Source organism: Propithecus coquereli, unplaced genomic scaffold (assembly GCF_000956105.1).
Source record: "Propithecus coquereli isolate 6110/MARCELLA unplaced genomic scaffold, Pcoq_1.0 Scaffold1, whole genome shotgun sequence".
Taxonomy (NCBI): Eukaryota; Metazoa; Chordata; class Mammalia; order Primates; family Indriidae; genus Propithecus; species Propithecus coquereli.
In genome coordinates, this window is record NW_012133857.1 from 8,040,856 (window position 1) to 8,055,525 (window position 14,670).

At 49.2% G+C, this 14,670-nt stretch overlaps 1 protein-coding gene across 2 annotated transcripts in view; it reads left to right on the forward strand.

Annotated features, from left to right (window-relative positions):
• CDCP1 (CUB domain containing protein 1) overlaps positions 1-12,433 on the forward strand; it is a 54,093-nt gene extending 41,660 nt beyond the window's left edge. Inside the window, exons 5-9 of one of the 2 annotated variants that reach the window (XM_012639184.1) lie at positions 2,969-3,190; positions 4,231-4,611; positions 5,998-6,363; positions 8,056-8,143; positions 10,881-11,886. In XM_012639184.1, the coding sequence (XP_012494638.1) occupies positions 2,969-3,190; positions 4,231-4,611; positions 5,998-6,363; positions 8,056-8,143; positions 10,881-11,310 (1,487 nt within the window). In that variant the 3' untranslated portion in view covers positions 11,311-11,886. Of the gene's footprint in view, positions 1-2,968; positions 3,191-4,230; positions 4,612-5,997; positions 6,364-8,055; positions 8,144-10,880 lie in introns of both variants that reach the window. The other variant, XM_012639187.1, reaches the window with a different exon arrangement.
• The last annotated feature ends 2,237 nt before the right edge of the window (positions 12,434-14,670 follow it).

Here is a 14,670-nt window from a genome sequence, read left to right on the forward strand (position 1 = left end):
AGTGGGTATAAACAGATCCACGCTAGGCACGCCAAAGTGAGCTTTCAGAACATCGGGGACACGGAGATCCTAAAGCTTCCAGAGAGGAGGAGAAAAAGCTTTATACAGAGAAATAAGAAAACAAATGGCAATAAACAAATTGTCAGCAACACTGGATGTTATAAAACAATGGAGCAAGACTTTAAAAATTCTGAAGTAATGTTCATTCCAACCTAGAATTCTATACCAAGCCAAACTACTAATTAAATGTGAAGGTAGGATAAAGGCATGTTTAGGCCTACAAGTTCTCAAAAAGTTGGCCTCCATGCATGCTTTCCCAAGAAGTTCCTGAGGGTTGTAATCCACCTAAAAAGAAATTTAAAATCAGTAAAGAGAAAGATGTGGGATCCAGGAAGCCCAGGATCTAATTCAAGAGTGAGGCAAAGGGAATCTCAGGATGACATTATAGGAGACCCAAAACCATGCCAGGCATCAAGAGCAACCCTCTACATTAGTGCAATTAAGAAGGCTCCAGAGAGATCTCTTCAGAAAGGTGGAGTTGAAATACATAATATTCTCAAATGTATTGAAAGGAGATTTATACAAGTGGGAGAGAATTTGAGTCTCAAATTACTGGTAAGTATGTAGAAACTAAGGAAATGATAAAAATGACAATAATTAACTCAGGGAACACAAAATGTACAGGAAAGGAAAAGTAATTATAACAAGCAATATAGTATGGCTGCATAAACACCGTGTTAATATTGTGTTTACACAGTCATGATAATGCAAACACAGAATAATGACCCAGCTGAAAATACGACGGTGACTATTGGGAAGAGGGGAGAATGAGAAAAGGAGTGTGTGTGGTGTGGGTGTTCAGTGGGCATGTGCCGTGTGGTGCGAAGGAGAGGGAAATCCACATCCTCCCTTGTGGGAGGCCAGCAGGGAGTGCCTGGAACTGAAAGATCAAGGAACAGCCACAGGAGCGTTTGATTGAGTGATGTGGAGGTAAATTTTAAAGGAAGCTGCTAAAAGAGTTGAAAGTTGTTGTTCTGGGGAGTGGTGGAACGGTGGGGAGGGAGTTTCGTTTACATGATAAACCTTCTAAAACTATTTGATTCTTTAAACCAGTGGTTCTCGACCAGGAGCAATTTTGCCTCCCACTCCTAGGGGACATTTGACAATGTCTGGAGACATTTTTGGTTGTCACAGTCAAATCAAGGGGGGAGGTTGCTACTGGCATCTGGTGGGCAGAGGCCAGGGTTGCTGCTGAACATCCCACAGTGCGCAGGACAGCCCCCCAGCAGAAAATTATCCCACCCAGAACGTGAGCAGTGCCGAGGCTGGGAGTCTCTACTTTGAAGGATGTGCGTGCATGGCTTGGGTAACACACAGAGAGGGCAGAGCAAGGGAAGACCACTGCAGTGCATGGCTGGGCCTTGATGAAAGGGAGCAGGGCCTGCAGAGGCAAAGGGCTCCTGGCGCAGCCAGGGTGGGCGGGGAAGGGGTCTGGAGGAAACAATGGAGGTGAGCTTTGGTGCAGGGCTATCAGTCAGGCATTTTTTCCCAATGATACAAGAAATAGGTACATACCTTGTTAAATCCAAATATCACAGGCCCAACACGGTGGCTCACACATGTAATCCTAGCACTCTGGGAGTCTGAGGCGGGCAGTTTGTTTGAGCTTAGGAGTTCGAGACCAGCCTGAGCAAGAGTGAAACCCTGTCTCTACTAAAATTAAAAAGAAATTAGCTGGGCAACTAAAAAAACATGTATATATGAATATAAAAAAATTAGCCGGGCACGGTGGCGCATGCCTGTAGTCCCAGCTACTCGGGAGGATGAGGCAGGAGGATCGCTTGAGCCCAGGAGTTTGAGGTTGCTGTGAGCTAGGCTGACGCCACAGCACTCTAGCCCAGGCAAGAGAGCGAGACTGTGTCTCAAAAAAAAAAAAATTACAGACAGAGCTAACATCCTCCTTGCCTGCCTGCACTGTCTCTACCTGCAGGCCCCTCTCCTGGGGTAACCACAATCGTGCATTTGTTGTATTTCTCTCCAAATCTTTTTGCTCTTCATCTGCATACATAAATACATATATATAAATAGCTGTTCTGTTTCACAAAGATTTTACCGTCTGTATGGTATCATGCTGTGCATACTGTCTGCAGTTTGCTGTCTTGCTCAGTACCACGTCTAGGAGGCTTTCAGGTCAGTATATTTAGATCTCCTTCATTCTTCTTAACAGCTGCATGAGAGTCCATTCACGAATGTCCCACAGTTTATCTGTCTATTCCACCGTTAGGTGGTCTCTAGTTTTCCTCAACCACAGCACTGCAGTGACACGTGGGCACCCGTGGGCACCTCACACTGCCGGGTTCCCTGGGGGCAGAGTTTCATTCTGATACTAATTCCCACGTTCCTGTGACAGGTGCCCCGCTCCCGCCAGCCACGTGGGGGTGCCTGTTTCCGGAAGGCTCTCCTACGCCCAGTATCACCAGCTGTTTACATTTCCCGCCATCTGAGTAGGGGAAACAGTAACACTTTGTTTTAATTTGCTTTTCTCTGATTATAAGTGATGTCAGGAACTTTTCTTATTTTGAGTATTTGGACATTGATATCTCCTTTTCTGTGAACTGCTGGATCACTCTCCCAATGTATGCCTTGTCCTTCAATGTTATTTACGGTGCCTATTGCCAGACAGATATTTTAATCTTTTTTTTTTGCTTTAATAATTTATGTTTATTCCACACTTGTAATGATATTCTCTTTGTTTTTATTGTAGTGAAGTCCATTATTTTTCTTTTTAACTTTCTTTTGAAGGTATTGTAATGTTGCCTTAAAAATAAAACATGTTTCCAACATTCCCCAGCCCTGATAACATAATATGCCATTTTCTTCCTCAGGAGAGGTTTTCTGCTAATTTTTGCCATTTCACCTGGTTGCTGCCGATCCATGCTTCACGCCTGTTTTCTATTTGTGGTTTCAGATAAAGTCTACGTGGTTGACTTAAGTAACGAGCGAGCCATGTCGCTGACCATCGAGCCACGACCCGTCAAACACGGCCGCAGGTTTGTCCCCGGCTGCTTCGTGTGTCTAGAGTCTCGAACCTGCAGTGCCAACCTCACCCTGACGCCTGGCTCCAAGCACAAGATTTCCTTCCTTTGTGACGATCTGACACGCCTGTGGATGAATGCGGAAAACACCATAAGTACGCCCCTTGATTAGTGCGTTCCCAGGCCGTGGGCAGCTCTTCCCTCCCTGCCTTGTCTTGGCACTGGGTGGGTCATAAATGCTGTGACCCAAAGTGCCCCCCCCCAGTGCCTGTGAGCAGGGCAGACAGTGGCAAACAGCATGAGTGTTGATGCTCCCCCTTTAGGACCAGCCTTAGGTGGAACGTGCGTCCCTCAGAAGTGCATTGTGCTGCCCAGTGTCCAGGCGTGTGTCTCTCTGCCCAGCCTTCCGGTCTCCCTCTTGGGAAATCCTCTGCTCCTTTGCTCAGCCTTCCCCACCCGCTCCCACGCCCACACCCCCCTTCCACGCTCACTGCCATCCTCTCTTCTCTTACATGAGGCTGGGAGCCTTGAGATCAAGAACTTCGGCTTCTTTGGTTTTTTTAGCCACTTATCCCCTAGCAGTTCTGGACATGTGTTAATCACTCTAAAAGTGTTTGACGAATGGAGGGCAGCAAAGCCAATGGTCACCTCCCCATTGGGCCACTGTGGTCTCTGACATGTTGCTCTTAGAGGATCTGCAAACACAGGAGCTGAGGCGAAGAGGCAAAGCAGCCTACCTGAGGTCACCCATTAGGAAGTGGCAGAGCCAGAAGGAGGGCTGGGATCACCCCAGCACCACTCACAGCTCTGACCACTGCACAGAACTACCTCCCCACACATGGGGACACTGGACAACACGTCTGGGCAGAGTGAAACCTCCGCCCTGCCCCCTATGACAGTTAGCATCCAAGACACAGACTCACAGAGGAAGGAACTTGAGCAAAAAAAGAGAGAACCTTCAACCCTAAGTACTCCCCAGAGTTCATCTGCTTAGTACTTCATAGATAGTCGGAATGTGAGCGAGCAGGAGGGAAGGCCAGACAAGGCTCACGGGGGAGCAGAAGTGGAGGGGAGCGTGGCAGGGGGAGACCAGAGGAGAGGCAGGGCAACTTGCAGATGTCCAGCTCGGGTGAGCTGGGGAGGGCACGCTGCTGGTCTCCTACACGTGCGGCCACCACGAGCCCCTCTCTTACAGGCTGCAGGGACCACTGGTACTGCCACCGGAAGTCCTACCCACTCCAGGTGCCTGGCGACATCCTCCAGCTGCCCGTGCAGCTGCACGACTTCTCCTGGAAGCTGCTGGTGCCCAAGGACAGACTCAGTCTGGTGCTGGTGCCAGCCCAGAAGCTGCAGCAGCACACTCACGAGAGGCCCTGCAACACCAGCTTCAGCTACCTCGTGGCCAGCGCCGTCCCCAGCCAGGACCTGTACTTCGGCTCCTTCTGCCCCGGAGGCTCTATCGAGCAGATCCAGGTGAAGCAGAACATCTCTGTGACCCTTCGCACCTTCGCCCCCAACTTCCGACAAGAGGCCTCCAGACAGGGCCTGACCGTGTCCTTTATACCATATTTCAAAGGTAAGGGGGTCTTTCGCTCTCACCCCACCTCCCTGCCTCCTGAGCGTTTTTCGCTTGGACATTCATTTTGTTCTGGTTTTGTGATCACCATAATTAAGTTGTCGATTTGGAGAGAAGGGATAGCTCAGTGGGCTGGTCTCGCACAAGACATTTGAAAGATGGTGAGTCTTTTAATCCTGACTTTACCATCGACCTAGTGTGGAAAATTCCAGAGGTTAGTAGTAAGAAAAATGTGTCTGACAGTGGGAGGCGACGGTTGGTAGGCAGCAGAACAAATAATCAGGTTTGAGTTGTTTTTGGAAGCTGACAGGGCAGAAATGAGAAATAACCAAATATTCCCCAGTCCTGGGTTTTTAAGGTTGTAGCATAGAGTCCTCAGACAGACGTTTTTATGAGTCTGTGTTTACAATTCAGAATGCAGTGCAGAAAGCCAGAGGGAGGACACTGGGAGGGAGCCAGGGGGTCCTGTTCCCCGCAGCCTGGCGGAGCGGGCCCTTCTAGAAGGCCACTGTGTGTCTCTGTGTTCTGAGACACCCAATGAGGTCTAAATAGCTCACAATGGTGAGCTCTACATGGTTGATTTTAAAAGTCACCGCCACCATTACAAGTTGCCCAGAGAACATTTCCACTAAATTAGAGGCCATTTTAAAATTGACCAAGACCTTTGTTTGATGTTTACTTCGTACCTTTGTTCTCAGAGGTATGAGTGGGAGGGAGTCAGTCCAGGCTGCCACTATCTCCAAGGTTACCAGAGAAACTCCTTCTGAGGAGTCTTGGTAGATGAGACATTCTCATCAGCGTGGAATGTTAGTGTTTTCTCTCTCCCGACGGTAAGGAATAGATTAGTTGACATGTCAGGGGCTCTCTTAGCTTTGCAATTCCAGAATTTTTCCTTAGAATCTGAAGTTTTTTTAAATCTCCAAAACAGAAATCAGTATGTACCATTCCCGCCACGGAGCAGGGCAGTAGGTGAACGTTAGCTATGTTGAGAGCATTTCCCCACTGTTTGACTAACTGGCTTGCTTTTTGTTTGCTTGCTTTGTTTCTTGCTAAAGACCTGAGCACCTAATCTGACTTAAACTAAGCCTGCACTGACAATAAAGTAGCGCTAGCCGCTTGTAGCTATTTAAATTGCAAGCAATAGGAAACAAATTTGAAATGCAGGTCCTCAGTTATACTGGGCACATTTCAAGTGCTCAACAGACTCCTGTGGCTAGTGCCTACCTATTGGACAGTACAGATCTAGAACATTTCCATCGTGGCAGAAAGTCTGTTGGACAGCACTGGTCCAGACAGTTCAATGTGGTCTCCTACCCCACTCCTTTTTCCCTCCATTGAGACCAAGTAAAACAGCGTCTCTCTGGATCCCCTTCCCATTTCCTGCAGAGGAAGGCATTTTCACAGTGACCCCAGACACAAAAAGCAAGGTCTACCTGAGGACCCCTAACTGGGACCGGGGCCTGCCGTCCCTCACCTCGGTGTCCTGGAACATCAGCGTGCCCACAGACCAGGTGGCCTGCCTGACCTTCTCCAAGGAGCGGACCGGCGTGGTGTGCCAGACGGGACGCGCGTTCATGATCATCCAGGAGCAGCGCACCCGGGCGGAGGAGATCTTCAGCCTGGAGGAGGAGGTGCTCCCCAAGCCAAGCTTCCACCATCACAGCTTCTGGGTCAACATCTCTAACTGTAGCCCCGCAAGCGGCAAGCAGCTAGACCTGCTCTTCTGGGTGACGCTTGCCCCAAGGACTGTGGGTAAGGACCTTCAGGGGAGATAGAAAATTGTCAGCAAAGGGATAAGGAGGAAGTCTGGGAGGCAAGTCAGAAGACACAGATTGAGTCCTGGCTGTCCATGTATCAGTCAGCTATTACATCGATAATGCTACATAACAAACCACCCCCAGAACATAGTGGCTTAAAAGCAGCCATCTGTCATTGCTCTCATGTTGGCTGGACAATTCATGTACCTGCAGGTTGGCTAGAGGACTTTGCTGATCCTGGCTGGCGGCTTTCACGTGTCTGGGGCCCAGCCTAGATCATCCGAGACACCTGGGCCAACTTGGCTCTCCTCCACGTGGCCTCTAATCCTCCAGCCTGAGCCTGTCTTTGTGGCAGAGGCCCATGAAGAGACTGGAGGAAGCACGTAAGGTCCCTTGATGCTTAGGTTAGGAACTCATACACCATTCCTTCCACGGCATCTTTTGGGCCAGTCTAGACTTTTTTAGTCAATCTACCATCGTCCTCTACCGTTAATCTCTCTCTTCCATAGAGGCAGTCTCTCCACTCTTAAGTGCTTCCCCATCTGTAGAGAGTAGATGATAATACCTACCTCATGAACATATCATGGGGGTTCAGTGTTGGGGATTAAAATGTGGTGACCTGGAAGGTGTGACAGATACATGATGCTGGTATTTTTTATTTAGTTCCAATGAAATATTGGAATCCGTGAAATGCCCTCAGTGGCAGGCCTGGGAGCCAGGGCGAGGGGTTTGGCTTTAGTCCCCGAAGCTGCAGGATCCACAGAAGAGTTTCCAGTGAGGAAAGGCATGTGTGGCGGGGCGTCTGTGGCAGGGCCAAGTCTGCCCTTTATTTAGCGACGGCCACAGAGCGTCACAGAGTGTCGGAGCCAGAAGGGACCGTGGAAGCTGTCTCTTTCCCTTTGCCTTTCTGGCCACACAGCTGGTTAGCAGCAAGAGAGTTGGCAGGAGCCAAAAGCCACAAGTGAAAAGCTCTCCACACTCTCAGGTCACCTCCTGGGTTTTCTTCCTCTCTTATATTCATTTTCTGTCATTTATTTCAATTCCTATTTTCTTTGGATCTCACCTTTTGTTTTCTTGGTGAACAAGCAAAAACTTTTCAATCCATTTTGGTGCAAGGTTGCCTCCAATTTATTTATTTGTTTCCTTTGTACAGCTGTAGGAAAAGGACAGCACAAGTGGAACAACCCTCTCGTTCACTCCTTCACTGCTGACTTTTGACTCCCCGCTTTCTCCTACACTCCTCTGCTCTGCTCTTCTCTAAGACAGACTGTGGTGATCAGTGGGACATGCCCATATAGGCCGGCAGTAGCCTTTGCAGTAGATCTGGTAGGTCCCGCCAATTTGTTTCAGTTCATCAGGGGCCTCGGTTTTCATTTTGACTGGGTTGGATTTTGTCCCCATGGAGTCTCCACGTGGAGACTTGGGCTTCCTCACAGCCTGGTGGTCTCAGCAAAGTTAGGCTTCTTACTAATACATAGCAGCTGGCTTTCTCTCAGAGAAAAAGAGCAAGCTGACATCCTCTTAAAGGTTAGGCCCAGAACTGGCCAGCCCAGGTTCAAGAGGAAGGGAAATGGAGACCTCGTGATGTGAGGAGCCGCGTGTGCACACAAGGCAGGCAGGCACTGACGGTGTTCATCGTTGGACTAACCCCGTCTTCTCGTCTGTCTCCTTGTGTCTCTGCTCACAGACCTGACTGTTATTGTCATCGCAGTGGTGGGAGGTGGAGCCTTCCTGCTGTTTGCCCTTGGACTCATCATTTGCTTTGTGAAAAAGAAGTAGGTGGAATCTCTTAAACTGTCTTTCGCTGCTTTGATGCCTCCTCAGACCACACAGGCCAGATATATTGTGAATTATCGACTTTGTTTTCTTGCTTGCCATTTCCCCCCGCCAAAGATTGATGTTAAATAACTGTCATATGCAAGTTATGCTTCCAGGGGGGAAAAACCCATACCTGGGGTGGAGGGGGGATGGGATAAAACACACTTGCGACACTTTCCTCCGCAGCCTCGTGCTGCCTCGGCACAAGTCCCTTGTGAACCGCTGCTGTTGCTTGTCAGCTTGATCATTGCAGGGGTGATCTTGTCAAGAAAACGCTCCCGTAGGCTCTGCCAGACTGTGCCTCTGAAGCCACTTCCTCTGTCACCTTAAGGAGAACGAATGCATGTTGCCCGGGCTTGTTCTGCAGTTTCCTAAACAAACTGTTTGCTTTATGCTTGTTTATTAGACTCCAGATAAGCACTAAAGGCCAGCCCTGTGGATGAGAGGAAGGAAGACCTAGTTAACTCTCATTCTCACCTGCCACCCCTTTGGGATGACAGCTCTACGAAAGGAAAACGTTGACCTTTTTAGACAGAATCCATGCCGCCACCGAATTTTATAAATTCTGTTCATATTTCTGATTAAAGACAGGGAAGGGGGGAAATCTATTTTCCTTAGTGTGATTTGACCTTCCAAAAGACCAAGAAAAAAAAATTCTTTTGTTTTTTTTAATTAACTGTGGCCCTAAGCAAACAAATGAAATTCTTTTTTTTTTCTTTCATTTTTTTTTGAGACAGTCTCGCACTGTTGCCTGGGCTAGAGTGCCGTGGCGTCAGCCTAGCTCATAGCAACCTCAAACTCCTGGGCTTAAGCAATCCTCCTGCCTCAGTCTCCTGAGTAGCTGGGACTACAGGCACGCACCGTCATGACTGACTAATTTTTTCTATTTTTAGTTGTCCAGCTAATTTTTTTCTAGTAGAAAAAAATTAAAATTAAAAATTAAAATTTGTTTTAGTAGAGATGAGGTCTCACTCTTGCTCAAGCTGGTCTCAAACTCCTGACCTCAAGTGATCCTCCCGCCTTGGCCTCCCAGAGTGCTAGGATTACAGGCGTGAGCCACCGCGCCCGGCCTGAAATTCTTGATCTGCAATGAGACTGTCTAAAAATGATGAGGAAGGACTGGCTTGCAGCAAGTCCAGGGACAGGCCTTTACTCTATGAGACGTGGCTATGCATATATCACCTGGGCGAAAGGACTTCTTTTAGTAAAACATCATGTTACTGTTTGTCTCAGGGAACTTTCTTGTCTGGGGTGCACAGAATGCGCCCCCTCCCTGCCCGCTGTTGGGAAAGTATGGCGTTAACACTAGGCCCCAGCTTCCTCATCAGGAGCGAAGAGATCTGACACTCACCTCATTTTTAAACTGCTCCAGTTCTGGCCTGAGAATCACCAGCCCTGGCCCTGCTGAGGGCCTTGCTTGTGTGAGGCCACTGGCCAGTGGGTTTGCTTAAGGCCTGTCCGTCCCCAGCCTGTTCCACCAGGCTGGTGCAGGAGAGTGGGTGGGTTCTGCAGTGAGGATGAGGAGAGACAAGGCCATGGAGCTTGCTCACTAAGCAGGTATTTCCTGAGGGTCTCCTGGGCACTAGCACCCATGAGAGGTGCTGGGACAACAGTGAGCAAGACACAACATCTTCTGCCACCTATGGGGGCAGAGGGACAACAGACAGTTCAAATAAATAGGCAGTTTGAGGACAGCATGAGAAGAGCTTTGGTGGGGATGAGCATTGCAAGGCTGCAGGCAGGAGCCTTAGAAACCCATCATCCTGGCCAGAGACTCAGTGTTACAAGCTAAAGGTACTCGATTTATTTTTATCTCAGAAAAGTACAGAGAGCCTGTCCACAATTAGTGGACAGCCAGGCCATGCATTATGTGGTCCATTACGCTAATTGAGCTAATGTCCCCCATTTGCATTTCTGGTGAGATAAAAAGTCAGCATTCCCTGCTGTTTGGTTGGTGGAGATGGAGGCCAAGCTCTGTATTCTGGGAGTGCTAATGCCCGTCCATGTCCAAGTACTAAAGAACATTACCAACCAAATGTTAATGCTTATATTGAGGAACTCCGGCACCGTAGCCCGAACTTGGTCTTCCTTTTAGCACTTTCCTCTGTTTGGGGTTACTGCTGAGGCACTGGGTCTCTCTGCTAATGCTGAGTTCTACTCTCCCCAGCTCAAGCTGAAAACTAAGATACAAGCTTCCCTCCTGAGTCTCGTATGTTGTCATTTGGAATCTAGATGGTCAGAGCTTTTACCCGTGCAAAAGAGGGCCGAAGCATTAGCTACAGGGAAGTGCTGAGAGTCCTAGAAGGTTGGTCTGGCCATTCCTGAGCCTGCTGTGGCTTACAGGGGCTGGGTCACCACACAGCTTCTAGTAGAACAGAGAGGAAAGGAATTGTCAGATGTCCCACCATTGGATACCACCTGTCCATCAAAGACGATTCGAGCACAGTTAGTGTTAAAGGTGCCCTCTCTAAACCATCTACCACCTATGATCTCTCAGTTTCTACCCTGAGACCAAAGCTGGTCCCTTCGAAATGTTCACTGAGGACAACAGTTTCAGTTTCAAATGCTAAGAAATTTGAGGGACTTGGCAGAGACCCATCAGAACCCAGAAGAAATCAAGCTTTGGCTATAAAAATTGTGTGCATCAAAAATTGTTTCCTTCTCACTTCTCTCTCGCTCCCTTTCTCCAAACAGGAAAAAGAAGACAAACAAGGGCCCTGCCGTGGGTATCTACAATGGCAACATCAATACCCAGATGCCGAGGCAACCAAAAAAGTTTCAGAAAGGACGGAAGGACAATGACTCCCATGTGTACGCAGTCATCGATGACACCATGGTGTACGGGCATCTGCTACAGGATTCCGGCGGGTCCTTCCTCCAGCCAGAGGTGGACACCTACCGGCCCTTCCAGGGCACCATGGGGGACTGCCCTCCTTCCCCACCCCCAATATGCTCCAGGGCCCCAACTCTAAAGTTGACCACAGATGAGCCACCCCCTTGCCTTGCTCCCGAGTCTGAGAGCGAACCGTACACCTTCTCCCACCCCAGCAACGGGGACGTAAGCAACAGGAGCACAGACGTTCCTTTGCTGGACACTCAGGAGCCAGTGGAGCCAGCAGAATAACCTAGACCCGTTGCAAAGACTTCGCTGCATAAAGCAGGGCACTGAGACACACTTTTGTGTTCTCAACCAGAAATCCTAAAGAGGAATTATGCGGAAGGAACAGCGGGTTTTCCAGGACACCACCACCATCACATTTTTGGTGGACTCATTCCAGTGATGAGACATTGAAAATGCTGAATTCTTACCTGGATACAGTCATCACAGTTCATGTCCTTCCAACCTCAGGTTGTGTCGTTAACCAGCCCATAATGAGAGGAGACCTGAGTCACCCAGCAAGCCCTGGATTGCAGCAAGGGTTGCAGGAAGTCCTGGATTTGGAGTGATAGACAGAAGCTCGCCCTCTTTGGGGCAACAATTCCAATTCCTGGGAGCCTACCTGAGGTCCCTGTTCTCGTTGGGGTCCCTGGATGAAAATGACACTGTGCCTTTTTATTATTATTATTTGTTTGGTGGTCCTATGTATTTAAGAGGTCAAATGTGTAACCATGTAGCTCTTTTCACGTGACATGATGCTAACTGGTTTGGATGCCTGGATTTAACTTCTACCCACCACTAGATAAACGTGTGCCTGTCCCCTGGGAGATGAGAATAATTTGCAACCTGTCCAGCCAGAAAAGGTTGTGTGTGCTTGAACAGCATTGATACGTATCTGCTTTGATGAGAGACTTCCCCATTCTCTAGTTCTGCATGTGGTTAGCCCACTGCAAAATTCATCTTGAATCCCCTTGTCCTTTAATCCTAGAAATAAGAGAAATTTCTGCCACGTGTGGTTCCCCCAGCTGCAGCAGTACTTTGACATTTAAACAGAAACTTAGAGAAGATTTGCATCCTCTAAAAATATTTAAATATATCAGAGAGTGGCCACCTGTATTAATTTCCTGCTGCCACTACAACCTACGATGTAAATTTATTATCCTACAGTTCTGGAGATCAGAACTCCAAAATGGGTTTCACTGAGCTAAAATCAAGGTGTCAGGAGAGCTGTGCTCCTTTTGAATTCTCTAGGGAGATTCTCTTTCCTTGTCTTTCCAGCTTGGAGAGGCTGCCCACCCTCCTGGGCTCCAATTGCTGACACTGACTCTCCTGCTTTTCTCTTTTACTTATAAAGCCCACCAGGAGGGCTGTGCACGGTGGCTCACGCCTGTAATCCCAGCACTTTGGGAAACCAAGGTGGGAGGATCACTTGAGGTCAGGAGTTCAAGACCAGCCTAAGCAATATAGCGAGATCCCGTATCTACGAAAAATCAACAAATAAAGCCCACCAGGATAATCTCCCCATCTCAAGATCCTTAACTTAATCACACTGGAAAAGTCCTTTTTACCATGTGAGACAACATATCCACAGGTTGGGATCAAGACCTGGACATCTTTAGGGTGCCATTATTCTGCCTACCACATCTTCCTGCCACTGACCACCTCAGGAGAGGCTACAAAATGATCCAGCCCACGGGTGTGTTTTGTTTAGCCTGCAGGGTCTTTCTTTAACTAACATTTAAAATTATATAAAGTTTACATAAAAATCCAGAGCAGAGCTCTGGCCGTGCTGGGGCTCACATTCTCCCCCAGCCACAACTGTGTGGCGCTGAGCAGCAGCTTTGCCTTTGGATGGGGCATCCGCTTCGCCAGTTCACCGCAATCCCCACCACTCCCTGTCGCCTCCCACACAAGGCTGAGTGTTTGCTGCTATTGACCTATGCCTCTGCAGGGTTGCTTTTCTCATAATAAAAAGGAAAGATTAGGACACATATCTCTTATCCAGTGAGAAGATAGACGGTGAGCCTGGGTGTGTTTGAGGAAGGGTTTCCTACAGCCCACTTCCCTCATGCGTATTAATGACCCCCCCCAGCCCTCTGGACATTTGCCTTTGTGGCCCTAATCTGGGAGGAGAGGATTGTGCTATAGCTCATCAGCGCAGTCCAAAGTTCGATATTTCTGTGGCAAAATCCTTTAAAAAATAAATGCACTTCCTGTGTTCAGTGAATTCACCTTGGAAACGCACCACCTCAACTTGTTCACGTGGCCTCAATGAAAAGGAGTTTTACAGTCTCCTAAGTGGTGGGTACTCCAGAGTCTCTTGAACGATTCCCAGCAGGGAGAGAATTTTTTAAAATTCTGCCCTGGGTGCTGCCTGTGGCACCTTTCCTTTCTGAAGGGCTGGCTCCTGCCTTCAGCCTCTTGGCCTGAGACACTGACAAAGCCCCTCCCTGAAGGGCCAGAGGAGGGCTGCGGCATCCTTCCCTGCGCTGAAGGAGCCTTACTTGCAATTGCTGTGTTGAGTCAGGGCCCCCATTCCCTACCTTCCGCAACCTCCTGGCCCCTTCTGAGCCACTCAGTGCCCGCCGCCCGCCCAAGGCATGCCTGGCCGTCTTTGGGCCAGCTGCCGTCAGGCACACTGTGCTCGCGAGGGCTCCGCCTGGCCATGCCTTCTAACTGAGGGCTCAAGACTCCTGGCCGCGTCGCTAGCTCCCTGAGAGCCCACGTGAATTCAGTGTTTTCTGAAGGGGCCCACTGGGTAACCCTGGCTCTTTAAACCCCAACCCCACTTGTGTAAGATATTTCAGGGCCACTGGAAACCAGTCTGGGCCTGCTGTGTGCCGGCCCAGCGCCCATCCACGCAAGGTCCGCCGCCGCAGCGCAGGCAGCCCTCGCGCCCGTCCGCTGTGCCTGTGGGGAAGGCGGGCGAGTGCAGGACTGGTCTCCAGCTGCCGCCAGGGCACCAAGGGAGGGGTCTCCAGAAGAGTCAATGGGGACAAGCGCAAGCCTATCGGACATAACCTTGGCAAAAAGGCTAGAGGACTGGTTTGTGTGGATCTGCAGCGCTTCACTAGAAATAATTTATTTGTTGTAGATACTTTCAGGTAACATTTTACTCATTTCCTATACTTTTTTAAATAAACAAATGTACCAAAAACAAATATCAGGTTGTTTAAGTGCTTTGGCTGCTTGTCCCCTGGTGTGGTAGGAGCCCCAATGTCCCAGCTGTTGGCTGTGACAGGCTCGACACGGGCTCGGCCACGCTGTCTCCTCCGTGTGTGTGCTACAGGAAGCTGGGCGTGGGGCTGCAGCTCTTCCCTCTTGATCTGATGCCACGCATTGTGTGAAGCTGACAATTTTGTCCTAAAATAAAAATGATATTCTTGGAGTCTCGCCGCCACTCGTTTTCAAGTTCTCGCAAGTGGAAGGAATGGAAGCTATTGCCAATAGGTAACTCGGAGGGCTCGTTCTGTTCTTGTTGAGGCAACACGATCCCCCACCCGTGTGACCACTCCCGATACCTGACCCCGTAGAGGCCTGGAGCCAGCCTAGCCACTGGCTGCAGTTGAGCTCCAAGCCCAATGCAGGTCACCAGCCACCCGGGCA